This window comes from Dermochelys coriacea, chromosome 3, assembly GCF_009764565.3.
Source record: "Dermochelys coriacea isolate rDerCor1 chromosome 3, rDerCor1.pri.v4, whole genome shotgun sequence".
NCBI lineage: Eukaryota > Metazoa > Chordata > Testudines > Dermochelyidae > Dermochelys > Dermochelys coriacea.
In genome coordinates this window covers 137,606,508-137,634,114 of record NC_050070.1, presented here as the reverse complement: position 1 = coordinate 137,634,114, position 27,607 = coordinate 137,606,508, and the positions used below count along the sequence as shown (strand labels likewise).

Sequence of the window (27,607 nt, the reverse complement as noted above, 5' to 3'; positions counted from 1 at the left end):
GTATACTATAGCATAGTGTTTTTCATTTTGCAATATTTGTAGTTTGCATTATATTTAGAATGAGAAATAACAAAATAAAATTATATTCTACTACTATGAAAGGTAGCTGTCCAGTTTTTAATTTCACCCATGGTAGTTTAAAATAATACAAGTTAATCAACAGAACCTCTAAAATATTTCCAATAGGGAACAGCATAAGGCACAGCCTTAATTCCCCAATTATGTTTTTATTAAATAGCCCTTTGAAGGGGGCTCTACTTTAACAAATGTTTACTTATTTATATTTGCCTTTGCTGTGGTATTTCCTACACTTAAAATACAGAATACACCATAGCAAACAATTTATATCATGCTATCCTAAGTATTTACTTGTTAAGGGCATACAATGTATCAGAATATTTAGTCTCAATTAAAGACACAGGTAAATCCCAGAGATGGAGGTAAGAGTTGAGGCTGAAAATGAGAGATGAGGAAATAAAACTGTTCATTAGGATATGCCATTTTATTACATGATAGTAGGCAGTATTAAAATCTCTACCTGCATTTGCCATATAAAATAAACCTTATATAAAACCACTTATTTATATACAATACAAGGAGCTTCTGTGTTGCAATGTATCAATGTGATCAGAATGAGGAGGAACTAGTTTGGCAAGTTAATTCCAAAATAATAAGAATATCTCCATATGCAACACTGGGCAGCTCAAAAAGGAATGAAAAAATTGAGTTTTGCAAGATTTAACTTCCCATTCTAGCAAATGAATATAAACAGATCAGTAAATGAAAGGGAGGATTTTTGTAAAAGAAAATGCATGTAAATATGCAGTGAGTAAAAAAACCACAATTGTGTGTGAAATCCAGATGTTAAAATGCCTGCTTGCGAGGGTCTGGATATACCTGCTCTGTCTCTTGCAGACTTGGTGTTGTAGATAGAGTAGGTATTATGTTTGTTCAGATGAGTTTCCAAAAAGGCCACAGGGAAGGCACCAGCAAAAGCGGCCAAACATTCTCCTACGGCTGAGCGCTGCCTGTGAATTCACAAATGCTCATTGTTATTTATACACACATATTTTTTTCTGAATGAATATACTCAGAGCTAGTTCAGTATCATCCTTACTTTTATTATAAACTATAATCTTCTCAAAGAGAGAATCTGCTACATGATTATTACTACTAACACAGAAACAGAAAAATCCATTTAACAGATATCAGAGAACATCAACTTTCTGCCATTACACAAATAAAATGTTATATATAAAATGTCAAAGCTGGGCCTACTTATATTTGTTGAGAGCTACCAAGGAGCATACAAGGAAAACATAGCACTAGTATAATAAAAATAATGATAGTAATCCTATTATTTTCCTCTCAATTTCAGATAATACTGACTAAACAGTGTCTCCTACTGACAGAAAGCTACCTAATAAACTGATGGATCAAGAGGTCAAATGTTACCATCATAAATTCTAAATCAGTGGTTCTCAAAGCCGGACCACTGCTTGTTCAGGGAAAGCCCCTGGTGGGCCGGGCGGGTTTGTTTACCTGCCGTGTCCGCAGGTTCGGCCGATTGCGGCTCCCACTGGCCGCGGTTCGCTGCTCCAGGCCAATGGGGGCTGTGGGAAGGGCCGCCAGCACATCCCTCGGCCCACGCCGCTTCCTGCAGCCCCCATTGGGCTGGAGCAGCAAACTGCGGCCAGTGGGAGCCACGATCAGCTGAACCTGTGGACGTAGCAGGTAAACAAACCAGCCCGGCCCGCCAGGGGCTTTCCCTGAACAAGCGGTGGACCGGCTTTGAGAACCACTGATGTAAAGGATACATTAGATCCCGCAGGCAAGTCAATTTTATTGTAGTACGTGACTGTCAAAATGACTATCAGGTGTTGTACCATTCTGAAAAGCTTGTGGGCAGCTTTAAATAAAGATGGCTTAGTATCAAAAGATGAACAAGCCATTTCTAATTTCTTTTGGACTAAAACATGCACAAGAAAGAAAGAATCAAACTGGAGAACTTGAGGAGATTCCTAGAAGTCACAGAAATTCTGCAGTTTGGTCAAAATCCTGCCTTCCTTTCTGACCCAGGAGAAAGGAGAAACCTGGAGTTTCTGCTGTAATAGATTGCCATTGAATTCCCAATCCATAATACCCACAATAAACACAGGAACTTCAGCTTCTGACTCCATCATATCTAACTCCACTCTCATAGCTATTTCCCCTCCTGATTTCCTCCCTGACCCACATTATGTCCTCATGAAAAGAACATGTTTCACATATATCTATAAGATAGCATGCTATTCGCTTTCTATTTGCATTGATGCTTGTGGACTATAATAGATGAAAGAGGCCACTTCACTTTCACAATAGCTCTTGTATTAGTCAATATATAATTTCATATAAGACCAATACATAAAATATAAGCCACTTAGAGAGCATTCACATATAATTGCGTATATTTTTATTCCGCATTGGAGAGTAATTATTTTTAAAATTTAATTCTATTCATGATTAGATGGGGTGACAAGTGGGGGTGAGGTCAAAGGCTGAGGTGGCCATGTTTGTTGTGAGCACAGCGTTATAGGTAGATAGCAGTTCTGAAGGCAGTAGCCATTTGGAGTACAGTGACTATGCATGTCTCTCTAGAGTTACACATCCTTCCACTCTTATTGGTTAACAATGGCTCTTTGATAGAGTACAGAGATTTCCAGACTAAGGGCTACTGAGAAACAACATCAGTCATCATGCAAATCAGAGCCCTTTTATCAGGATGCAGTGATTTGTAAAAGAAACAAGTTTACATAGTACAGAATCCCTGAATTTTGATAGCTGAAACAATACAACTTATATTGACTTGTTGCAACCTTACATTCTGACTCCCAAATTGGTTGCCAGGAGTCCGGTTTTCGAACGGAATGCCCAGTTGAAAAGGGACCCTGCAGGCTCTGGTCATCACCGCGGACTTGGCCGTTAAAATTCCAGTCAACCACGCAGCGGGACTAAGGCAGACTCCCTGCCTTCCCTGGCTCCGCGTGGCTACCAGAAGCGGCCAACATGTCCCTGCAGCCCCTAAGCGCAGGGGCAATCAGGTAAGCTCCGCGTACTGCCATCGCACCGAGTGCTGGCTCCTCAGATTCCATTGGTGAAGAACCGCAGCCAATAGGAGCTGCAGGGGTGGCACCTGTGGGTGCGGGCAGCATGCACTATGCAGAGCTGCCTTGCTTCCCCTATGCCCCAGGTCAGGAACTTTTTCCACACCCCAACCCCCTGCCCTATGTCATAAACCCCTCCTGCACTCTAAATCCCTCCCAGAGCCCGCACTCTGCACTGCCTCTCACACCGCAAACCTCTGTCCCAGTACTGAGCCCCGTTCTGGACCTCAAACCCCTCATCCCCGGTACCAACCTAGATCACACCCCCCAGCTGGAGCCCGCATCCCCTCCCACACACTTGCTCTAGTCCAGTGAAAGTGAGTAAAGATGTGGGATAGTGAGCAACGGAGGGAAGGGGGATGGAGTGGTGACTGGGCCTTGGAGAAGGAGGAGGCATGGGTGGGGTCTCAGAGAAGGGCAGGGCGGGGCGAGGCACAGGTGTTTGGTTTTGTGCAATTAGAAAGTTGGCAACCCTACCCGTATACAAGCTATAAGAATTAATGGAAAGGGGTAGAGAAACAGACATCCTGGCAAGGAAGTGGTCGTTACACTCCTCAGTGCTATTGTGGGTCTGCTACTGCTTTGCTGTGACCTTGAGCAAGTCACTTGATCTCCGCTATTTGCCAGTTTCCCCCTCTGCAGACTGCAGATCAGAGGTGGGCAAACTACGGCCCACGGGCTGAATCTGGCCCCTCAGGGCTTTGGATCCGGCCCGCGGGATTGCCCCCTGTGGTGCCACAGGCCCCATGCCACTCTCAGAAGCAGCCAGCACCATGTCCCTGCGGTCCGGGGGCAGGCAGAGGGCTCCATGCGTTGCCCTTGCTGCCAAGCACCGCCCCCCACAGCTCCAATTGGTCGGGAACGGGGAATTGCAGCCAATGGGAGCTTCAGGGGAGGTACCTGGAGGCGTAGAAAGAGCAGCACACAGAGCCCTGTACCGCCCCCTCCCCCCAGGGGCCGTGCAGGGATATGGTTCCAGCCACTTCCCAGAGCAGCGCGGCGTGGGGCCAGGGCAGGCAGACAGGTAGCCTGTCCTGGCCGTGGTGCGCGCTGCTACCACCCCGGAGCTGCTTTAGGTAAGCGGCACCAGGCCAGAGCCCAAACCCCTCCTGCATCCCGCCTCCCAACTCCCTGCCCTGAGCCCTCTGTCACATCCTGCAACCATCCTGAGCCCCCTCATACACCCCGCACCCCTCCTCTGCCCCAATTCCTTGTCCTGAGCCCGTTCCTGCACAACGCACTTCCTCCCACACCCCAACCCCCTGCCCCTGCCCCAGCCCCGCATACAATTTCCCCACCCAGATGTGGTCCTCGGCCCAAAAAGTTTGCCCACCCGTGCTGTAGATAATTAAACCTGCTGGGATGTTGCCGAATGTTGTAAAGTTTAATTAGTGTTTTGATGAAAGTACAAATGGTTATGAATAAAGTTCTCTTCTGCCTTGCTTTATGGCCTATCTGATTGATTCTGTAGAATCACTGATTATTTTCAACAGTGATTTTTTGAGAATGAGTCCATCCAGACTGGATTCAAGAGTCTTGAATTTTATAGCTCAGATCCACCTCTACTTGAAGTACAAATGCAAGAAGTACATTTTTGATGCATTATGATTTTTTCATTTGATTTGTTAATAGAATCATGCATGAACAAAATTCAGTAATTCTGAATGTAATTCATTCCCTTAGAATGAAATTGCAAAATGAATAGATGACGTTTTATTTACAAAATGTAAAAACACCAAGTTTCTGTAGAACAAAGGTAAGTTTTTAATATCAGTCACGAACAAAGATAAATAAGGGATAACCATAAAGTACAGTGCAGTTAATCAATCTACAAGGAAAATTTATAACAATAATTGAAATGAAAATTTGCAATTTCCCCTTCTACAACTTATAAAATTCTCTAAGTTCTCCTTGCAATTAATGCTGCTTGTATTATACAAAAAAGTCAGATCCTGCAGTCCCAATGCAAGCGTGAAATATATTTTAGAATAAGAACCTCCTCGGTTTTAATTGAAGACTATCTTTTTACATAGTTATATGCAAATATTTAAAATTTATTATACTAAATCCAGTATTCTTATTATTATCACAACTCTCTTTTCTATTAAGGGGTACTTGATTTTTGCCCTGCCCTCACCCACAACTTCTCTCTGCACTTCTTTTTGTGCTTTATTAAAACTTCCACCTGAGAAAACATTCTAACAAAGAACAAATGTGGTGACTACTTATACGACTAACTGTGTATATGAAGATTACAATTATGTACATGATTTTTCATCTTACCGCTCCACATAGATACTCTTGCTGGTTCCTAGAGAGTACAAGCTGGCCAATATTCTGTAACAAGAGACCTGAACATCTTCCACTAAAGGAAAGGGATAAGGAAGAAGTAAAAAAAAAAAAAGGTTTTAATGCATTCCATTTTAGTCTACATAGTGGGCTTAAAATATAGAGACAATCTAATTATATTTGACTTGACAACCTGCATACTAATGAGTTCAAGCTACCAAACACCATCTATAGAAATCACTGTGTAAAGCCAAAAAGTAGTCCTATGGACAGATGCTGACATAACTTTTTATGAAAAAATGCCACTTAATTCAATAGAAAGCATATACTGAGAACAATAAAAAAAGGAGTACTTGTGACACCTTAGACACTAACAAATTTATTTGAGCATAAGCTTTCGTGAGCTACAGCACACTTCATCGGATGCATTTGGTGGAAAATACAGTGGGGAGATTTATATACACACACAGAGAACATGAAACAATGGGTTTTATCATACACACCGTAAGGAAAGTGATCACTTAAGATGAGCCATCAACAGCAGCAGGGCAGGGAAAGGAGGAAAACCTTTCATGGTCACAAAGTTCAGCCACCATAGTATCCCCGATAATGTCACGGCTAACCTGGTTGCTGAACTTTGTGACTTTGTCCTCACCCATAACTCTTTCACATTTGGGGACAATGTATACCTTCAAATCAGCGGCACTGCGATGGGTACCCGCATGGCCCCACAGTATGCCAACGTTTTTATGGCTGACTTAGAACAACGCTTCCGCAGCTCTCGTCCCCTAATGCCCCTACTCTACTTGCGCTACACTGATGACATCTTCATCATCTGGACCCATGGAAAAGAAGCCCTTGAGGAATTCCACCATGATTTCAACACTTTCCATCCCACTATCAAACCTCAGCCTGGACCAGTCCACACAAGAGATCCACTTCCTGGACACTACGGTGCTAATAAGCAATGGTCACATAAACACCACCCTATATTGGAAACCTACTGACCGCTATTCCTACCTACATGCCTCTAGCTTTCATCCAGATCATACCACACGATCCATTGTCTACAGCCAAGCGCTACGATATAACCGCATTTGCTCCAACCCCTCAGACAGAGACAAACACCTACAAGATCTCTAGCATTCCTACAACTACAATACCCACCTGCTGAAGTGAAGAAACAGATTGACAGAGCCAGAAGAGTACCCAGAAGTCATCTACTACTGGACAGGTCCAATAAAGAAAATAACAGAACGCCACTAGTCATCACCTTCAGCCCCCAACTAAAACCTCTCCAACACATCATCAAGGATCTACAACCTATCCTGAAGGATGACCCATCACTCTCACAGATCTTGGGAGACAGGCCAGTCCTTGCTTACAGACAGCCCCCTAACCTGAAGCAAATACTCACCAGCAACCACATACCACACAACAGAACCACTAACCCAGGAACCTATCCTTGCAACAAAGCCCGTTGCCAACTCTGTCCACATATCTATTCAGGGGACACCATCATAGGGCCTAATCACATCAGCCACACTATCAGAGGCTCGTTCACCTGCGCATCTACCAATGTGATATATGCCATCATGTGCCAGCAATGCCCCTCTGCCATGTTCATTGGTCAAACTGGACAGTCTCTACGTAAAAGAATAAATGGACACAAATCAGACGTCAAGAATTAGAACATTCAAAAACCAGTCGGAGAACACTTCAATCTCTCCGGTCATTCGATTACAGACCTGAGAGTGGCTATCCTTCAACAAAAAAACTTCAAAAACAGACTCCAACGAGAGACTGCTGAATTGTAATTAATGTGCAAATTGGATACAATTAATTTAGGCTTGAATAGAGACTGGGAATGGATGAGTCATTACACAAAGTAAAACTATTTCCCCATGTTATTTCTCCACCCTACCCCCACTGTTCCTCAGATGTTCTTGTTAACTGCTGGAAATGGCCTACCTTGCTTGTCACCATGAAAGGTTTTCCTCCTTTCCCCGCCCTGCTGCTGGTGTTGGCTCATCTTAAGTGACCACTCCCCTTACAGTGTGTATGATAAAACCCATTTTTTCATGTTCTCTGTGTGTGTATATAAATCTCCCCACTGTATTTTCCACCAAATGCATCTGATGAAGTGAGCTGTAGCTCACGAAAGCTTATGCTCAAATAAATTTGTTAGTCTCTAAGGTGCCACAAGTACTCCTTTTCTTTTTGCGAATACAGATTAACACGGCTGCTACTCTGAAAACAGAGAACAATATCATATTTAATGTACCATTAACGCTCTGTATTTTGCTGTGAAAAATGGCAAACCATCTTTGTTAGGATAATGCATAGTTATAGAAGCTGAGACTTGATTTATTAAATAATCTATGCAATACAGTGTACTGAATCTTTTCCAATTGCTAGCAGTGCTTTAAAAGCAGGGAATTCTCACAGTAACTATCTAAAGTGTTAAATGAGTAAAAGGAAAATAAATAAGAGAACTAACCAATTTAAGAATGCATTATGCTTTGTAAAATATACAACAGTAGAAAAATACTCTTGCGGAACAGATTTTTAATTTTGTAAATTATATTTAATGATTAATGATAGTATCTCATTTTTAGACAAAGCTACAGATAAATAGTATCTAAATGATGTATCCATTAGTCAGGCAAGGGAACCAAAAACCTGATCCCCACAACAACTTCTCTGTTCGTTGCTTGTTTTTAGGAATAACAATCATTACATTATGCATTCCAGTGTAAAGACCAACACTGTTTTTCTGTGTGCAGCTGTAAAAAACTGAACTGATCAAATTGGATAGAAATACAGTAGAGATGATTTTTCAGTCCCTCACACAATATGAGGCAGAGGCAGATATTTTTGATTGGCTGGGCTGACATTCTAGCTAACTCCTCCCACTTACGAGCCACTCCAGAGAGTCTCTTCTAAAGCCAATAACTGTAATATCTGAATAAAACACTTTTCAAAATTTATTAACAGATAAAACTGCCCAGCACTAAGAAGTAACTGTCCAACTGAGGGAAAAAATACACAAACTGGGATGACACGGAGGGCTATCTCCTCCACAGCGAAATGGCTGTTATTCCTAAAACACAATGTGAAGAGAAGTGGTGCTTGTGTGCATTCCATAAAATAGGTAAGCACAGTTTAAATTAATCAACAATTCATGCTATTAGTGGGTTTATAATAACTGAATAACAATCAGATAGAATAGATGATTAAAATCTTGTAAGTAATAAAGTATCAGAGGCTAATGATGAAATTCTATCCGGATCAAAAAACAAAAAGGAGTAGAAGGAGTATACCTGATATTCTATAGATGGGATATAGTCCCACATCTTTTTAGTTTTGGATTATGTTAATTAGACACTGAAATTAAATGTCTTCAGCCATCATTTATAAAGAAATAAAAATGATAGTATAGCATCACCCAGTCAAATTATAAATATCAGAAAACCACTTTCCACACAGGTATTTTATATTTTCCCAGATATAGAACATGCAGATGACTGAGTCTGATATTTTTCTATATCCTTCCTGAGTGGACTCCTTCCTCAAAGCTGGCCAGCTCAGAAATAGAGAATTGTTGAAAGAGAAGAATTGCTGCCCACAATAGAGGGGGAGCTGGCTATTAGAATTCCTGTGGGGCTTCTAAACAGTACAAAATTGAAACTCTGCTTTGTGGACTGTAAGAGGCACTGTGAGAAAACAGCTTTAGTCTCTCCAAAACGAGGTGATTTACAAAATGTACGCTCTACATCAACTGTGCTGCTACACTCTGCAGAAATGGAGCTTCATAAGTACCTCCCCACATCAGACCCTTGCCGATGTCTTCAGCAGTTCCTCCTGTTCTGCCTCATACACCCATTTGACACCCCATAAATTGAAACAACGTCATGTTTGTAGCTCAAGTCAGGTGACATAACCTTGCTTGAAAAGTTTGAATGAATGAGGTTGCATTACAACAGATATCATCAGAGAACTTCAAAGTTCTATACAAAAATTAAGTTTGCAACACGCCTGTGTGATAAATATTATTGTTCCCATTTTACAGATGGATAAACTGCTGCAGAGTGAGACTCCGTGATTTATGCCAGATCACATAGCAAGTCTATGGCAGAGCCAGAAATATAATTCAGATTTCTAAACCTATCTTCTAACCACAAATCCACACTCCTTCCCACATTTGTACACAATGGAATAAAACCATCATACCTTATTCTAAGCTTAAGACAAATTCTCATTTAAATCAGTGAAAATTTTGGCAGGGTTTTGTCAGGATTTGTCCCATATATTAGAAGCCAATCTGTAATAACCCTCAGTACAAAATAATAAAGATCATTAGCTGCCTGGCATTTCTAAATAATACATACGTATTAGATCTTCTCCAAATTGATGCTGTCCAGTGTGTTCAAATAATGAAGAGAGCACTGGCAGGAGAGCCACTGTGGTGTAGTTAATGATTTGTGTCACTCCTTTTGGCTGATTTCTTGTGTGTGTAAACTGGCCTTGCTTAAGATTTTCCATTGTCTTCTCCAGATCTTCTGCGGCATTATCCAAAAATGCTCTCAATGCCATTTTAACAGACTCCAGACCAGTCTTCATCACAGTCCTGTGCATTACATATAAAAGAATTAAAGATCATATTCTGTTAGAGAAACCACAAAACAAAGTCTATTCCTGACTGATATAAAAAAAGATTCACAAGATCTTGGGAAAACCTTCCTATTGGGTAAAATCTTCTTTCCCTAAAGAAAGCAATTCAAGCAAGCACGTTCCAATTGAAAAGCAGTGTCAGAGTGTCACTCTGCAGACCAGAAGGGATTTCAATTCATTTTACATTGACAAGGCTTCTTAAGGAAAGGGCTTAAACGCTTCATAAAAACAAGGAGCAAGGAAGCCTGCGAAATCATCAAAATAGAAAGTTTATGGTTGTTTGAAGCTGCAACCCAAAATGCTACCCAACCATCATAGCCAGATTTTGCTTCAGCAATTTTAAAAATCAGAATGGGTTTTCTGAAAACCAGAGTTAAAATCTGTAGTAGAAAAAGAGCAACATGAACATGTTGGTCATATAACTACAATCATTTGTATGCAATATTGTAATTCAGTGCCACTGTCCTCAAACAGAAACACAAGGCTAGCTGAGTTGACTGTAGAGGTCCTCTATTTTTAGCAAAGTACAATTTCACAGAGTTTTCATTGTGATTGTGTGAAAGAACTCAGTCCACGTGAAAAATGCTAGATTGACAGCCCAGGAGACTAAAGTAACCTATTTTATTCACAGAATTTGTACTGCATGGGTGGCAGCAATGCAAGCTTCCATATATAGCTATATAAATGTGCCTCAATCCTGACCTGGAAGGACCTTTCTATGGGTATGCCTTCACTGAAGAGTTAACTTGGGTGACTGCCACCTGAGTTAACCTAACCTAGGTGTGGGCAGCCATACTGCAAAGCCATACTTAAGTCACTATATCCTCATTGCTACTGCAGTCGCCCATGTGTCACCAGGCCTTCTGGGGGGGCACATGCCATGGTTCTTAGTGCTGGTGTGAGCTGCTCTGTGATTCTTCTACCTAGTGAATTGTGGGAGAACTTGTCTGTGCTTCTGGACGTGTCGGGGGGAATTGTGAGGAAAGCATCCGAGGACTATCAGCACTTTAGTGGGCACTTTACTGGCTTGAACAAATGCAACAGCCACACTTTAGCCTATAGACCCAGCTGAGTCAGCTAGCCTGGGCTGAAAACACCACTAAACTCAGGTCAGAATTTTTGTGCGTGGACAGGTTAAGGGCAAATCTCAAATAATCGCCCGAGTTAGCTCAGCAGTAAAAACATACTCAAAGAGTGAAAGCATGCCTCACTCTATGCCAATTCAGTTCTTGACTTCTCTGAGCATGAGGTTGTAAGCAAAACAGTAAATTATTTCCAATAGTTATGACAGTTTTGAGACACTTATTCCCTCGAGACAAAACCCATAAATAGCCAGCAGTTTTTGGTCACTACTGACCTGGAGTTGGAACACTGAGCTAGAGATGAAAAGCTCTATGTTGTATTACCAAACCCTTGGGTTATCAAGAATAATAATGAAACAACACTCAGTATAGGAACTATTTCAGCAGGACAACCCTTTTTTATTTTAGAAATTCTGTGGCCATGTACAGATAATCAGCCTCCAAATCCTATTGTACATGTGCTATTCAGTTTTAAGTGATTTTTGTATACTTTAGAAAATGTATTCAGCATTACCTTGCATCCAAAGTCTGGCCAAGTATATGAAGACAGTTGACTATTGATGTTGCATCATTTCCTAAACAGGAAGCAAAATGATCCACCAATTAAAATGAGTTTGCATTAAAGCAGTCCTATTTTTGTTAACTTTTGTCATTTTCAAAGAAGCAGTAAATGACACAGCAGGGGCACAATTCAGCTTCTGCGTGATTTTAACAGTCAAGTTAAAAACATGCAGTTTGTTGCATTAACTTTATTTACACAGACAATAAAGCATGTCTGATCAAATAGCTGAGGCACTCAAAGCATCTCTCCCTCAAACATCTGAGGCACTCATGAAGCACATAGATATGATGTTAATTAGCGCTGCAGTGTAGTATTTGTATTTCATTTAAGTTGTTGAAAATTTCACTTTAATTGGTTCCAGTTTATCTGAGCATTTATTTTCTTTCTCTCAGATAACAAAGGTGCTCTCAGTTTGGTGCTGCCTCACTGATACAAGAAACAAGCATTCATATAAGATGGCAAAGATGTTAGACCCTGAACATAACAGCTCTTTGAAATCAGATACATCTTCCTGAAAAGCAACACAAATACTTCTCACAATTCTTGCAGTTCTCCACCTAATGCTCTATAATAAACTTTCTTATGATAAAGTATAAAGCACAAATTCAGACACTGGCATAAATGGATGTCATCCACTAAAATAAAGAGTCTCATTAGTTAACACACACCGCAGAATTTGGCCATACATACATGAACCATATATATTATTTCACTGTTTTAGAGTTAATTCCCCCACCTGTTTACAAAGGTGGATTTTTCTCTCTCTTTCCTTTCTACACTTCTAAAATTACTTGGTCTTCAGGAACCAACAATTGAGTAGTAATATGTTTTTAAACATTGATTTGTACATACAATGAATAGAGATTTTCAAAAGGCAGACCATAGAGAACTAGACGCAATAGTGGTATTTGGGAGGGCTTCTTTACATTATTCATAATTCAGGCTATGATTTACTCACAGAGTTCATGAAGATCCATGACTTTACTGGACCTTGGTGACTTCTAGGGCTTCAGGAGGAGGAGCGGGGACTGTGTGCCCCTGCCCTGCAACTGGAGCTAGCTGGAACCAGGACCCTGCAATCCCCAGCCCTGCTGCTTCCTCCGGGGGGGGGGGGGGGGCTGCAGCAGGGGCCAGGGACTGGAGCCAGAGCCCGAGACCCACAACTTCCACTGGGAGTTGCAGCCAGGGACGTGTACCCGATCCCCGACGCGTCCCGGGCTTGGTGGGAGCCAAAACCGTGCACCCCAGCTCCACAGCTTCCGCCAGCTGCTGCAGCCAGGCCATGCTCCCCAGCTCCCACGTGTCCTGGGCTTGGCGGGAGCTATGGGCCACAGGCCTGTAGTGTCCCGGGCTTGGGGGGCTGCAGCCAGGCTGTGCATCACAACCCCGTGGCGTTCTGGGCTTGGCAGGGGCTTCATACGAGCCATGCACCCCAACCCCACAGCATCCCGGCGCTGTGCTCCCCAGCAATGCAATGTCCCAGGCTTGGCGGGGCTGCAGCTGGGCCAGTCCCAGGGCTTCTGCCAGCGGCTGCAGCCGGGCTGTGCACCCCATCCCCACGGCGTCCTGGATTTGGCGCGGGCTGCATGCCTCGGCCCCACGGTGTCCCAGGCTTGGCGGGGCTGCAGCTGGGCCAGCCCAGGGCTTCTGCCAGCGGCTACAGCCGGGCTGTGCACCCCATCCCCACGGCGTCCTGGATTTGGCGCGGGCTGCATGCCTCGGCCCCACGGTGTCCCAGGCTTGGCGGGGCTGCAGCTGGGGCCGAGCACCCCACCCCAGGGCTTCTGCCAGCAGCTGCAGCCAGGCCATGTGCCCTAGCCCCGCAACTTCCATCGGCAGCTGCAGCCAGGCCATGCGCCCGCCCCAGCCCCACGGCGTCCCGGACTTGGTAGGGGACACGTGCCCCAGTCCCACGGCATCCCAGGCTGGGGGGGCTGCAGCCATAGCAGTGCACCCTAGCCCCACGGCTTTCGCCAGAGGCTGCAGCTGGGGGCGCACGTGCCCCTTGCGGCTTCCCAGTGTCATGTGCCCCCGTGCTGGGGCTTGGTGGGGGCTGCAGTGGTAGTCACTCACCCCGTCCCACAGCTGGGCCAGCTCTGGAGCAGGGGCTGTGCGCCCCCCATGGTTGTGCCCTCTGCTGTGGCCACATGGTGGGGGGCTTGGCCTGTCAGTCCCCCCCACATGGGACTCCACTCCTTCCCCTTACCTAGCCCTGCCCCCAGTTATTTGTAGTAAAGTAATGGACAAATCACGGGCTCCATGAATTTTTGTTTATTGCCCATGACCTGGTCATGATGTTTACTAAAAATAACAGTGAAAAAATCGTAGCCTTACTCATAATCTCACAGCAGGAACTGGTTGATACATTCTCTTATTTACATTCACAGCAAGAGTTATGTGCTTTATCAGGGTCAGCTAGTCTCTATAGTGAGGGTCAGTAGGGTGGAGCCTACTGTAGTCTAAGCATGCTGAAAACTAGCCAATTTTTAAGACTACCCCCACAGGAGGGTGTGCGTGTGCTTTCTTTCTGATAGTAAAAATAGGATAAAACTTCACTGGAACATATCAGACTTATACTGAAGTAATATTAAAAGATTGAGAAATTACAGAAAGTTTAAAAATTCCAAAAATTCTAAATTAAGGCCCTGCCTGAAAAAAATGTATTAACAGGATTAATTTAGCTTCAGTGGGACCATTCACATGCACAAGTCTTTGCGGGAACTAGGACTTAGGTAGAAAAACCAACCTTAATTCACTACTCTTCATTTAGTTATTGTAATATAATCACAATTCATTTGGAAACCTCTGCCCAACATGTATTAAACATGTTTAGACGACAACAGTAGTTAGAACACTGATGATCTGTCTACGCTAGCACTTCCACTGTTCCTATTACTTGTGGGGCCATATATTTTTGAGAAAGACATCTAGTGTAGACATAGTCTATGATAGCTATATTTTTGCAACAGAAAGGGGTGACTTTTTTTTTTTAAAGAAAGCTTAGTAATTGTGGAGAGAACTAAAAATCAGAAGATCCGTATCTTTTTGACATCTTTTCCTATTCCTAATGGTAAGCAGAACATATTTTTGGAGGATTGTGGTGTATGTGCTTCAGTTCCACTCCTATAACCTTCCTCATGTAAATTAGCACAGCAGCAACTGAAGGGTACAGCCTTCCTCCACAACTATGCTTTCCCAAATAGACCATAGCATCACCAGTGTCTACCGGTTTTTTAACTTCAAATATTCGAGATATTTGGAAAAGCATCCCAAGTTCAGCTGCTTATCTGAACCTCTTTGGTCTGGAAATGTGCCTGGAAATTTTGCAAGAATGAAGTCCATTATGAGATTTCCAGTACTTCTTTATTTTGTTTTGCCTGGAAACTTTGTGAGAAGAAACTTTCATGAGGTATTTTCAAAGCCCAGGTTCTGATTCTGGATGTAGCCAAGGAAAATTGAATTGCTAATACTGTAAAAAGCAAACTAAACATTTTTGAACTTCACATATGTTTTGTTTGGACCTAATTTGGAGAAAAGTATTCAAAATAACTCAGTACTTATTACACTCAAAGTTATAGTAAAACTACTGCCAGCGATTGGGAGACCCATTATACCTGAGAGAACTTTGCGGATTAGCATGTATGCTCCTTTCCTCCTGGATTGTCTGCCCTAGGTATGTCAGGAAAAATTATGTTCTTACTTTAATTGGTGAATTTGGCCCAACATCTTCACAGCACTATTTGCTTCTCAAACATAGGAGCACAGACAGTGAGAATTCTGGGCTTTGTATTTCTTTTGATTTAGAGCATTTAGTTGTTTCCACTGTGTTTTCAACACATACAAGCACAAAACTAGATGCCCTCGCTTTTAATTTATGTATATATGCCACTAAATTAATAAAGACCAGACCAATCTTTTTTTATTTCAGAATGTAGGGAAAAACTATTTTGCTTCTAGGCTGAGACCACATATCAAATTTCAGATCACCAATCAGTTACAAATACCTGAAATTAGGAGTTTCTAATTAAGTGAATTCTACTGATGCAACACAAAGTTCTACAGCAGTAACACAACTGTGGCAGGTCTGCCCAAACAGCCAGAGCACAGTACTAGAGCCTAATGCAGAACACATTCTTCTAATCCATAACATAGCCTTTCCATTATAAAACACTTTAAAACAACAGGGTACAAATCAAAGCTAAGAAACCACTAGACCTTAAAGGAATTGTATACCTAAGTAACTGCTAAAGGAACAATAAAAATTGAAAGTACAAAAACATTTTCACTAAAAGAGTTCAAGCTAAAAGCATCCTAGAAGTTAGTGTGATCACTAGGTATCTAAATGATCGTTCAACCCTGGGCTACAATCACAACAGATCTCATAAGAAAAATGATTGGGTTTAATCAGCACTTGGATGGGAGATCTTGAGGAAAAAATCCTAGATACTTCAGGAACTGATGTTGGTGATTAAATTCAGTGTTAACACTCTGCACTCAAAATCCCATGGATACTCATCTCCAGGATGCCTTAATGGAGGGATTTGTGCTGGTTCCTAGGAAGGAGCAAACAATCAGGCAGAAACAGCATCCCCTCCCCCTTTATATCACCACAGAGTTTTCCTCCTGAGTAATATCCTCTTTAGTCATGAAAGTGAATGGGATAAAACTGGTCAGTTAGCAGCATGGCTAACAATTGTTTCAGACTGTATGTCACTTTGTCCTCAATAGTGAGAATAAAGAATTGGGGTGATACACTGATAGCTCTGAAAATAAAGAGAAAGCATCTCATACCAGAGTTAAATAATATTGAAAAATAAATTAAACTATTCATAGAAATTTTTTTTAAATGAGGAAAATATAATTTCAAAGGCTCATTCCACTGCAAATAATTTATGGAAAATTCAACCCATTAATAATAATGAAAGTGCACAAATGTACTCTCCTGAGTGCACAAATGCAGCTCTCAAACAGTAAATTAGCCTTGTTAAACCTCAGTTATCCAATGATCAGCATATACTAAGTCCATGCTGAAGAATAACCTTAAAAATATTAGTAATTGTGACACTGGCAGACCAGCCAACCTGTGTATGACCCATAACAACTTAATGATGCATTACAATTGTATCAGGATTAGGGTGACCAGACAGCAAGTGTAAAAAATTGGGATGGGGGTGGGGGATAATAGATGCCTATATAAGAAAAAGCCCCCAAAATTGGGACTGTCCCTATAAAAATCGGGACTTCTGGTCACCCTAATCAGGACAATTCACTTGTATGTGAATTTCAAAGAGATGTATTAGACCAGCAATCATTAACCCATTCATTTGCCAAATAGAAATCAAGGGTAGATGCTAAGTCTGTGTTTACCTGTATTCTGAAAGAAGTTTAACAATAGATTTCAGAGTAGCAGCCGTGTTAGTCTGTATTCGCAAAAAGAAAAGGAGTACTTGTGGCACCTTAGAGACTAACAAATTTATTAGAGCATAAGCTTTCGTGAGCTACAGCTCACTTCATCGGATGCATTTATAATTTATATATATATATATATATATATATAATTTATATTATATAATTTATAATGTATCCGATAAAGTGAGCTGTAGCTCATGAAAGCTTATGCTCTAATAAATTTGTTAGTCTCTAAGGTGCCACAAGTACTCCTTTTCTTTTTGCGAAGTTTAACAATGTAACCCAATTAGTTTGTAGATGCTTATTCCTTTCATGTCTTAATTGCTTTTACATTATGAATGCAACTGTGTTCAGTAGACCTTAAGATCAAAGATGTGAGACACTGCATGAAATTAACAGTATTACATATATTGTCTTCATCTTATTTATCCAGGATATAATCTATGATCAGCATTTGCCTTACATTAATCAATATAACTAGATTACCTGTGTATGCATAGTAAATAGAATGTTAACTTCTAAGTGATGGGACAGTGTGCTCTCAACAAAGAAAAAACCTCAGTCATATGCTGTGCTCAAAGTACTTGAAAAACCTGCTTCAGCCTCAGGCCTGATCCTTTCATCTCTAGTCTGCTAAACTAGAGAAAGTTTAATCTGTGGGACTGAGATCTTCCAAGTAGTTGCATGGAATACTCTGGAAAAGGCATGGAAAGACTCTAACAGACTCTACATCTAAGCTGGATTTGGATTCTAACCTTTTAGGATAATTCCAAAGAGACTTTTGCAAGCCAGCAGATGGATCAGGATCACAGCAGTGATGTTATATGAACACTGAAAATCACTTGTATGTATATGATTCCTTAACCATTTAATAACTCCCTTCTTTTCTTTTATGAATAAATCTTTAGTTAGTTTACAAAGGATTGGCTGCCAGTGGGCTATTTGGGTAAGATCTGAAGTACATATTGGCCTGAGTGCAAGTGTCTGATCTTTTGGGATTGGTAGAACTTTAAGTATGATTAATAGGGTTTTCAGTAACCTATCACTATATTACACTAGACTGTCTAGATGGGAGCCAAGGGCTGGAATGCCTAAAGGGGACCGTGTTTGGCTTCTTGTTAACCAGTGTGCTACTGCAGGAGCTCTTTGGTAAATCTAATTATAGAATAAAATACCAGTTTGGGGGATTGTCTGTCCTATTTCTTGCAGTCTGCCCCGAGTCTGGCATTTTCAGTGTGGTCCATCCAGGGACCCAGTCACAGTAATCTAGTGTGGTTAACACACTTCAGGCTCTTCTGTATGGCAAGCCATCATGCTTAGCTTCTGATTTTGTGTGGCACTCTCCTCAAAATTAAGGCAACACAGCTTTTACAAATGTCTTTCCTTTTACTGTACACAGTATGCTAATTTATCTTTGGGAGTAGTGTACAGATCCCATACCACTCATAAGAACGGACATACTGGGTCAGACCAATGGTCCATCCATCAGTATCTTTTCAGACAGTGCTCGGTGCCAGATGCTTCAGAGGGAGTGAACAGAACAGGGCAATTTATCAAGTGCTCCATTCCCTGCTGTCCAGTCCCAGCTTCTAGCAGTTGGAGGTTCAGGGACACGACTACAGTACATGTAGTTAATGTCCAGCTGGTATCAAGTCCCATACTGAGGCTACAATTAAGCTTGTTTTTTCATTCAAATACACATTCCAAAACACATAAGAAGCAAAGTAAATTCCTAGAACCTGACTGTATCCCCTAGATCTGCATGTGGAGAATTCACCCTCATGTGGAGCTTTTCCTCTTCCAGACAGGTCTTGTCTTCACTAGAAAAAAACGTGAGTTCTTAACTGAAGTTAGCTATCGTAAATTCTAGTGAAGAGAAGGCAGTTTGTCATTTTCTCATGAGTTAGCAGTTCAAGGTGAAACTCTAGGCTCCTCCAGTCTTTATTTCAACCTGCTAATACACATGAAAACTACAAACTGCCCTGTATAGTCATGAGGATTTTACTTTGTGGTATTTACCATATGTTAGCTAACGCAGATTAAGAACCAACTGTTTTTCCTAATGAAGATGCACCCACAGTAGTTAGGCTCAGCTGCTTCTGTGGCATCTATATCCTCCATCACATAGATCCAGCAAAGCCCTCTCCACAAAATCCACAAATGGAGGCTGGTTGGGCTGGGATGTACAGTGCAAACTGTCCTCCGTCTAGCATCACAGACCTTATATGAAGTTCACAATCTCAGTTTTTACAGTTTGCCCATTACCAATCCTAAAAAAATAATCCAAGAGATTAATCCATGAAAGACTACTCCTGAAAATATTTCCCCAAAATGTAAAATAATAGAATATTAAGATGGACAATCTGTCAAATCATGCTAACTGTGACTGACTTGGTAAGCACCAAAATAAACCAAGAGAGGTTGTAATATTTTGTGGAAAAGCAGCCTACCATACATGAAGAGCAGTTGTGTGACACACTTTACTGACATTACATCACAAAAAGATGAAACAATCTCTCACAATTTGGGCTAGTAATTTTGTTTCTGTAATGGTCTTGTAAAATGATTAACAGGTGAACTGTGTCCACTTTGCTTATCCCAGAAGTCTGAAACTAATTTCCATATTTTTTTCATTTTACTGATTACAAGAAGGGTTTATAAACTTTTGGAATATCACAGTGCTGCAGCAAACAGGTATTTTCCCTTCAAATAGAAAGGAATATATGGGAACTGGGGTTAAGAACTGTATTTTTTAATCAAATTGGAATCATCCAGATAATTATCCAAATGGATAATGATGGATGCTAAAGTCCTCACTGCTCCCATTATAGAAGATATGTACATAGGGACATATTTTCAGCTAGCCTTCTATCAGCATGACATTAGAAAAGACTGCAGAGAGTGAATGATTGTACCATGGGTATAGAATAGATAATGAAGTGATTTTCACCAGGCAGAAATTAAGGACTCACCCGATCACTTTTATAGTCAGTGATGTCTGAAACATGATAGACATGCAGAGCTAGAGTTAAGCACATTTGGGAGAATGGAAGAATTCCGTGGAATATCAGCTAAGCATTTCAGCCCACAACAGACTTTGCTTTAGTGACTTTCAGAGATAAAAAAAATGTGCAAATGCTAATCTGTTTCAACTTTAGCAGGCCAGTACTGAATAAGTATAAAGCAGCAAATACTTTTATAATGATCTTGTTTGAATTCTGTTCCTTGATAGGACAAAGAGCCTGAGAATCGATCCCCTCTTAATCAGATTTACACACACTTTTTTTTATTACTACAAAAGCTCTTTAGTCCATCTAAAAACTGCTGTGATCTAACAACCTAAAGGATCATTAGTAGCCCATGAAGATCATGCATTCAGCCATGCAACATGCAACAAGGCGGTACATAACACAGCGCAAAAATGGCAAAGAAAACCAAGTGATGGCCATGCTAGTATTTGTCAACAGTCTCCTTACCAAACAGTGAAATCCTATGCCTGACAAGAACTCCAAGTTTGCAGAACAGGCTGAAGACAAAAGAAAAATAAAGAGAAGAAGGGGAAAAAAGAAAAAAAAAGGGAGAAGAAAGAAAAATAACAGCTGATATATGAGCAGGAAAAAGCAATATGATGTCACGCAGAAATTCTCTAAGCAGAATGTGGGACTGAGAGTACTAAAGAAAGAGATTTAAAGTGCATATCTTTAACGAACATGGTTAAATAAGCACATATTCTAATTAAAGAAACAAAAAACTCAAAGCAAAGCTAAGTAATATAAAAGCGTTCTATATGAAAAACCACAAGGAAATACTCATTGAAGTATTACAAACTAAAATGCAGTCAGTGGGCTATTCAAAATATCTTTGAAAATTTGCAGGGGAAATGTAAGGAAATCAGATTAATAGAAATGTCTGATGGTAAATGTTTAATTAGTCCAATTTGGATCTCATCATATTTAATAGATTAGATAATTAAAAAGAAATCTTGTCCATTAAAACATTTAACTTAAATGATTTAAGATTAGAACTAAATAAACAATAGTTTAAGTGGTTAAATCAAACAAAATATGGATATGACCACTGGCTTTAACATGTTTAAATTAATTTTAGCACTGATGAAAGGTGCCCAGTTGAGTGTAATGGGTAATAAAGTTTTATGTTTTATGTTTATGTTCATAGAAAAGGGAACAGTAGTGCAAGCTTCCCCACACTGCCCCCCAACCATTGACTCAACCTTCATCTCCATCTCCACGGAGAGAATAGCTCACTCTTCATGGCCCAATTCAATCCTTTGCATCTCTTAGGAGAACATTACTCCGGGTGTATATTGATGTCTACTGTGGTATCATCTTCTGTGGCAAAGACCTTAGTCCATTAGAAACTGTATTAAGAATATCATCTCATTTTACTTTGGCCACCAGCATCTTGGGCCTAATTCCAACCACTGATGTCAAAGGGAAAGACACTACATGTCCCATTATCCAGCCCCTGACCCATCTAGTGAAAAAACTAGAAAAAAAACTATGAATAGATTTTCAAAAGTATGTTATCATATACAATTCGTTTTGATTTAAACAGAAACACATTAAATAGAGGTCAATCTATTCCTCCTGCCAGTGTATGAGCACAACACTCATCAACTTGAGTAGAAGCTGTGCTCACATAGTTGAGGGTGGAATTGAGCTCACGAAGGATGTCTAGCATGCCTAGCATGACCCAGCTGGCAACAAAGCCAAGGGCCTGATACTTGGGCTCATCCAGAATCGATCCTACAAAATTGCAGTACTAAGAGGGGCCGCCTTGCTAAGTAGGCTGGTCTTAACAGAGAAGACATTAAATCAAATCCAATTCTGTCAGACTCTGGTCACTAAAAAGGTAGAAGTTAATAATTCCATGGTACTTTATATAAAATGCTGGGGATAACCTCAGTGTCTTGGCCCACATTCACTCAATTAACACATCAAGATTTACTGTCCAAGGCCGTGTGTGTTTGCTGAGCACCAAGTGGTTGTTGGATTTGCCTACACAATCACTACATTGCCATTATCAATTCAAAACTCATCTACTTTACTGCCAAAAAGAAAATGTAGGTTTTGCTGGGTGTTTCAAAAGACAAACTGTCTTTCCATCCTGAGAAAAACCTACATGAAGCCAGGGTCCAAAGGACACTGAAAACAATTAAGACATAAAAAACAGCTTTGGTGAATCCCATACACTTCCTAAGCTCAATATTGAAATTAAACCTTCCGTTCTTGAGTTTTACCTTGCCTTTCTCAAGGCCCCTGAAATCTTTGGACAGCTAGTAGGATGGTTCATGGCAGAGGACTGTAAGATGGAGTTCCTATAGCCCTTGAACATTCATCATCAAGAATTAATTTTGCAGGCTAGTAATAGATGGTTGGTCAGGTGTGTTACAGTGTCTTTTAAATTCCTTGAAGGACTCCAGACAAAGCAATGTTAGAAACAAGATGTCAGAATAAATGGGCCATTAGTTTGCTCTAATATGCCAACTATTATGAGTCATGTTCAATAAGGCTACCAGAGAATAGCCCTCATGTAAACACGTCAGCCTTCCATATTTGGGGGGTGTGTGTTACAGCCTTCCCTCTGTGCTGATCTGCAGAGAACATCAGTCTGAGAAAGCCCAACCTAGTGAACTTTGGCTCAAACTGTAGCAGCTCATGCTTGCAGCTCTGGAGAGCCCCAGTCCATTCTCTGGCATCAGCCAAGATGGTGGCTGGATATGCTGACTGATTCCTGCTGACTCATTGTGACTGGTGTGGCTTTTTTAACTCCACCCTTAGTTTAGAGCAGCAGTCCCCAAACTTTTGAGGGTCACACCCACGCTCACCCCATCCACACCCTGGGGTGGGGGGCAGTGGAGAGAGGTAAGGGGACTGCAGCCAGGTGCAGCTCCACTCCCAGCCTCATCCCAGCCTTGGCCTCGGCCCCGGGCCAGGAACTGAGCCGCAGCTAGTGGCTGAGGTCGAGAGCTAATAAGCAGATGGGAGCAGAGCCGCATTGAGTCTGGGGATAGGACCAGGCACAGGGCTGGGAGCCAGGGACACAGGTGGGGGCGGGACCAGAACGAAGCTGGGAGGGACTGAGTGGTGCTACCTCCCTGTCCCCTGTAGGGGCTGGGATGGGCCTGCCACATCCCCCCGATATTCCTCCATGCCCCCTAAAGGGTGTGCGCCCCACAGTTTGGGGACCTCTGGTTTAGAGGAGGTGGAAGTGACAATTTAGCAGGAGTTTACATAAGACAAACAGGTATCTGGAGGTAAAGCCTAAGAAGAGACAAGCTTCGGGAGAAGGGTTGGGCTGAGACTTATGTTGTGTTACTATTATTAAGAATGTCCCAGAAAAGGTGTGAGTCTATATTATACACAGAACACCTTGATTCTTCTCAGAGCAGGATGAGAATATGTTCTCATAATCTGCCATGGTTAAATTTTGTTCTTGAACATATTTGTGAAATTTTGCATGAACAGCAATTTTTACACAGTCTTAGTACTTATCTGTACTGTACGTGAAAGTAAATTTAGATTCCTGCCTACCTGAATAACAACCACTGCTTTTTAAAAGTACTATTGGATTCAGAGTCTGAAACACACACAGACTTTTGTGTGTGTGAATTCTCCCTTCTAACATCAATGAATCTTTTTAATACAAGAAAGAAAATGAAAAACGTTAGATCACTTGTGTTTCCATAAGGCTACTTTACCTCCCCTAACTAAGCTAAAACCTGCCTACACATCAACTATTGTTCTTTATTTATTTTTACCTTGTCACCATTTCTTTCTCCTTGTTAGAGGCATGTCCCCCGCTGCTCAGAGGCCTGCTTGCTGCAGATAGGAAATACAGCCGATGATTTTTGAAATACTGATCAATTAAGGGGAGCACAACCTGAAATACATCAGAGAAAAACAGGCACAGTCAGCTCAGGGCTTCTCGTGCTCTAGTTCATAATATTCATTTCACATCACAGTTTCATGGCAAGAAGGATTTCTTAACATGTAACATGTTTTTTTCTCTTTAAATTCTGTTTATCCTTAAATTCCCCTTCTTTTTAAACAAGTATTTAGGATGTCAACCAAAAACATGAACTAAAGTGAATTTCTACTTTATTCCTGGATTTTTAGGAGGGATATGAAGGGGGAAAGGTTATTTATTTATATTTCTAATAAAATATATCTATTATTACTCCGGATGGCTTTGACATAGCTTAAAAAAAAACTAATCAAAACAGCAGCCAGCCTGAGAGCAGCTCCCCGCAAAACTCAGTCTCCAGCAAAACTAACTGTTCTCCCCAACAAACATCTTTTCCCATCATTTCCCATCCCTTCTCCTGCAAAAACAGTGCCATGCCACCAAATGGAGTTTAACCCATGAACAGAGCCCACTGTTCAGTGCCTACGGCTGATCCATCACCCAGGCATGGATTCAAAAAAATAAAAATAAAAAATTACAAACCTTATTTCATTTGGGAATAATTTTGAAAGGAAAAAGCAACATGAGTTCCCCAGTGGATGAAATTGCAGATGGTGATATATTTTGTGACAGTACTTTATAGTACAAAGACTATAATTTACTGCTAGGGAATCAGGGTCAGAGAATATTGCAACACCTGTCTTCTTATTCATTAATGGATTGAAAAGGCACCTTGAATATGCATACACCAGGCAAACTTATGAGTACCAAAGGTATAAGCAGAATTTCCTAATGTACAAAAGATAAATCGTTTTTGGCACAACCAGACATCAAGATAGGTTTTAAAACAAGGAAAGAAAACGGGAAGATGACATTGGGAAATATCTAGCTGTATTTTCTCCAAGTATAGCTCACATTAACTGTCTAAAGATTATATAGTAGAGACACAGTCTACCCTCCTTCACAACTGGGCTAAACCAGTACAGGGAGAACGTGGGGAGATTATGAACACCTAGCATGATATGCTGTATACCGTAAAGAAAGGAAATAAAGGGAATTTAAGGAGAAAAATGTAATTTTTTCATAGATATATTTCATGTGATAGTCTGCTCAAGCTGTGTAGCTTTTCATTTGTCAACAGTATAACAATAAAATTCAATACACATTTAATGTAGACAAATGCAAATATAACAAGAACAAACATGCTTCTTAACAAGCAGTTTCTGCACTGAAAAGGGATAAGCAAAGATATACTCTACTTTGGCAAAGAACTTGATTTCTTGCTCATAAGGGAATTGATCTCCTTTGCCTCTGCTGCCACCATCTGTGAGTAGGAAGAGTTTAAGATGCACACTGAATAAATAAAATTACATGCTATTCTATACTTTAAATATGCACACTTCAGAGGAAGTAATTTGATTCTCTTCTTTAGGGCTAGGTTTTAATATGCTTCAGATAATATATATTAGTTACATATGTATTTTAAGGCTTCATCCAATATAAGATACATTAGAAAAGGGGGTAAAAATAAGGAGCCAAAACCTCTGGTGGTGTATATCAGTGTAGCACCCTGGAAGTCAATGGAGCTTTGTCTAGTCTGAATCTGGCTCAGGGTTCTTATTTTTGAAAAAGTTGGTAACGTCCTATAAAGACCCTGCTAACATATATAAATAAAGCTAAAAGTAACAAAAAAAAAAAAAGAAATCAGAGAAGCTTTTAATTGACTTCATTTGATACAAAAAATCCCATCCAGAATTTGGGGTCCCTACTTGATTTAGCCAACTTTTTCCCCATTATAAAAGCCTGTTTTAGGAGCCAATTAATGACTTTTTCTGTGAAAAGGCTGTGTGTAGGACAAGAGTAGCAGGAAAGGAAATCTGACTGGGTTTCAACCACAGATCTCGCACTCAGTTCTCGGGCCTGCTGTTATGGTTCTCTTGTTCAGTAGCAGTGCTCAGTGTGATGCATACTGAGTGTAAGTACAGAAAAAAAAACGTAAGAAATAAAATGATAAAGGAGAGAAAAATATCTCTCTCTCAAATCACTTAACTGAATTCCACAGAAAGAATTAAAGTTAGATTAGGGAAGCTCAATACCTCAAAAGAGTAATTACATATATGAACTACAAAGATTATGATTAAACCAGCTTTCCCCTCTAATTTACAAAACTATGGGATTTAGATTGCATGGTTAAGAATTTTCTGTCTAAAGAATGCAATTAATTAAGAAGTACTCACTGGAGAGTAAACTTACTTCACTTACCACACTACAATGAAACTCAGATACCATTTGATAAACACATCCGCTGCAATCTGCAAATCCTGATAAGCAATTAGTGTAAAACACGTCCAAGTGAAGCAAAAAATCTGTAACTTTTTCCATCCCATTTGTTTTGCGAAGAGGAAGGGAAATAAATAATTCTTTTTTTCAAGGAGTTTGAAACATTTACCATGATCAAATGAGCAACAACTGTTCATTGCACAGAATAAAACACATGCTGTTTTAGAAGGCTCTGAGCAGATAAGAGTCTTCCTCACTTTAACAGTCCAGAAGGTTGAAAAAATTTAACCAGGGCTTTGATGTTGCCCAGCCATTGTGGCAAATTACACTCACCAGGAGTAAAACCTGTGATAATGTAAGAAGTTATATGAACGAACTGAATCCTTTTTTAAAGTTTATTAGCGTGCTCTTTCACGCACATTCAGGTTTGGAATGCATCTTTTCGGATCTGTCCTGTATAGGGAGCATTGAAGAGCTTCACTGTCATAGTGGAAGCACAATTCCTCCCAGACCTCATCTAATTAGGCATTTTTCATCTAATTCCCCCAAACAGTGTGGTGTAGATAAACTGAGAGAAGAAATTATGGGAGCACTAGTGTAGACAAGGTACCTGGGCCCTCTGGTATTTTAAACCACTGTGTCGTCCAGGCAGCGGCGTATTAACGCCTAGGCCAACAAGGCCTAGGGTGGCAAATTTGCAGGGGCGGCAAATTTATAATAGAAGCCAGAGGCTGCTTCCCCCGGTGCCGGTTCGCACCCTCCGCCCCGCCCCCGCCCCAACTCCACCCTTCCCCGCCCTCATTCCCTGCCCCCTCCCTATTGGCCCCCTTCCCCAAATCCCCACCCCAGCCCTGCCTCCTCACCTGAGTGCGCCACATTCCCCCCTTCCCCCCTCCTTCGCAAAGCTGTTTCGCACACAAGCACTGGCAGGGAGAAGCAGGACCTGGTGGCGCGTTCAGAGGAAGAGGCGGAATCGGAGCGGAGGTGAGCTGGGGGGGAGGGCGGCAATTACTTCTGGGCCTAGGGGCGGCAAAATCATTAATCCGCCACTACCTCCAGGACTACTCTGACCATGGTTAAGACAACACAGCAGTTAAAATTAGGGTGACCAGATAGCAACTATGAAAAAATGGGACATTGGGTGGGGGGTAATAGGCGCCTATACAAGAAAAAGTCCCAAAAAACGGGACTGTCCCTATAAAAACGGGACATTTGGTCACCCTAGTTAAAATGCTAGCAGT

The 27,607-nt window shown here is 41.1% G+C and overlaps 1 protein-coding gene across 2 annotated transcripts in view; it reads right to left on the bottom strand.

Annotated features, from left to right (window-relative positions):
- RYR2 (ryanodine receptor 2) overlaps window positions 1-27,607 on the bottom strand; it is a 735,866-nt gene that overhangs the window by 163,979 nt on the left and 544,280 nt on the right. For both annotated transcript variants that reach the window (XM_043511417.1, XM_038395332.2), the window contains 7 exons: window positions 25,346-25,410; window positions 23,941-24,062; window positions 20,636-20,685; window positions 11,703-11,763; window positions 9,824-10,062; window positions 5,427-5,508; window positions 898-1,028 (listed from right to left, as the gene is read on the bottom strand). In XM_043511417.1, coding sequence (XP_043367352.1) covers window positions 898-1,028; window positions 5,427-5,508; window positions 9,824-10,062; window positions 11,703-11,763; window positions 20,636-20,685; window positions 23,941-24,062; window positions 25,346-25,410 — 750 coding nt within the window. The remainder of the gene's footprint in view (window positions 1-897; window positions 1,029-5,426; window positions 5,509-9,823; window positions 10,063-11,702; window positions 11,764-20,635; window positions 20,686-23,940; window positions 24,063-25,345; window positions 25,411-27,607) is intronic.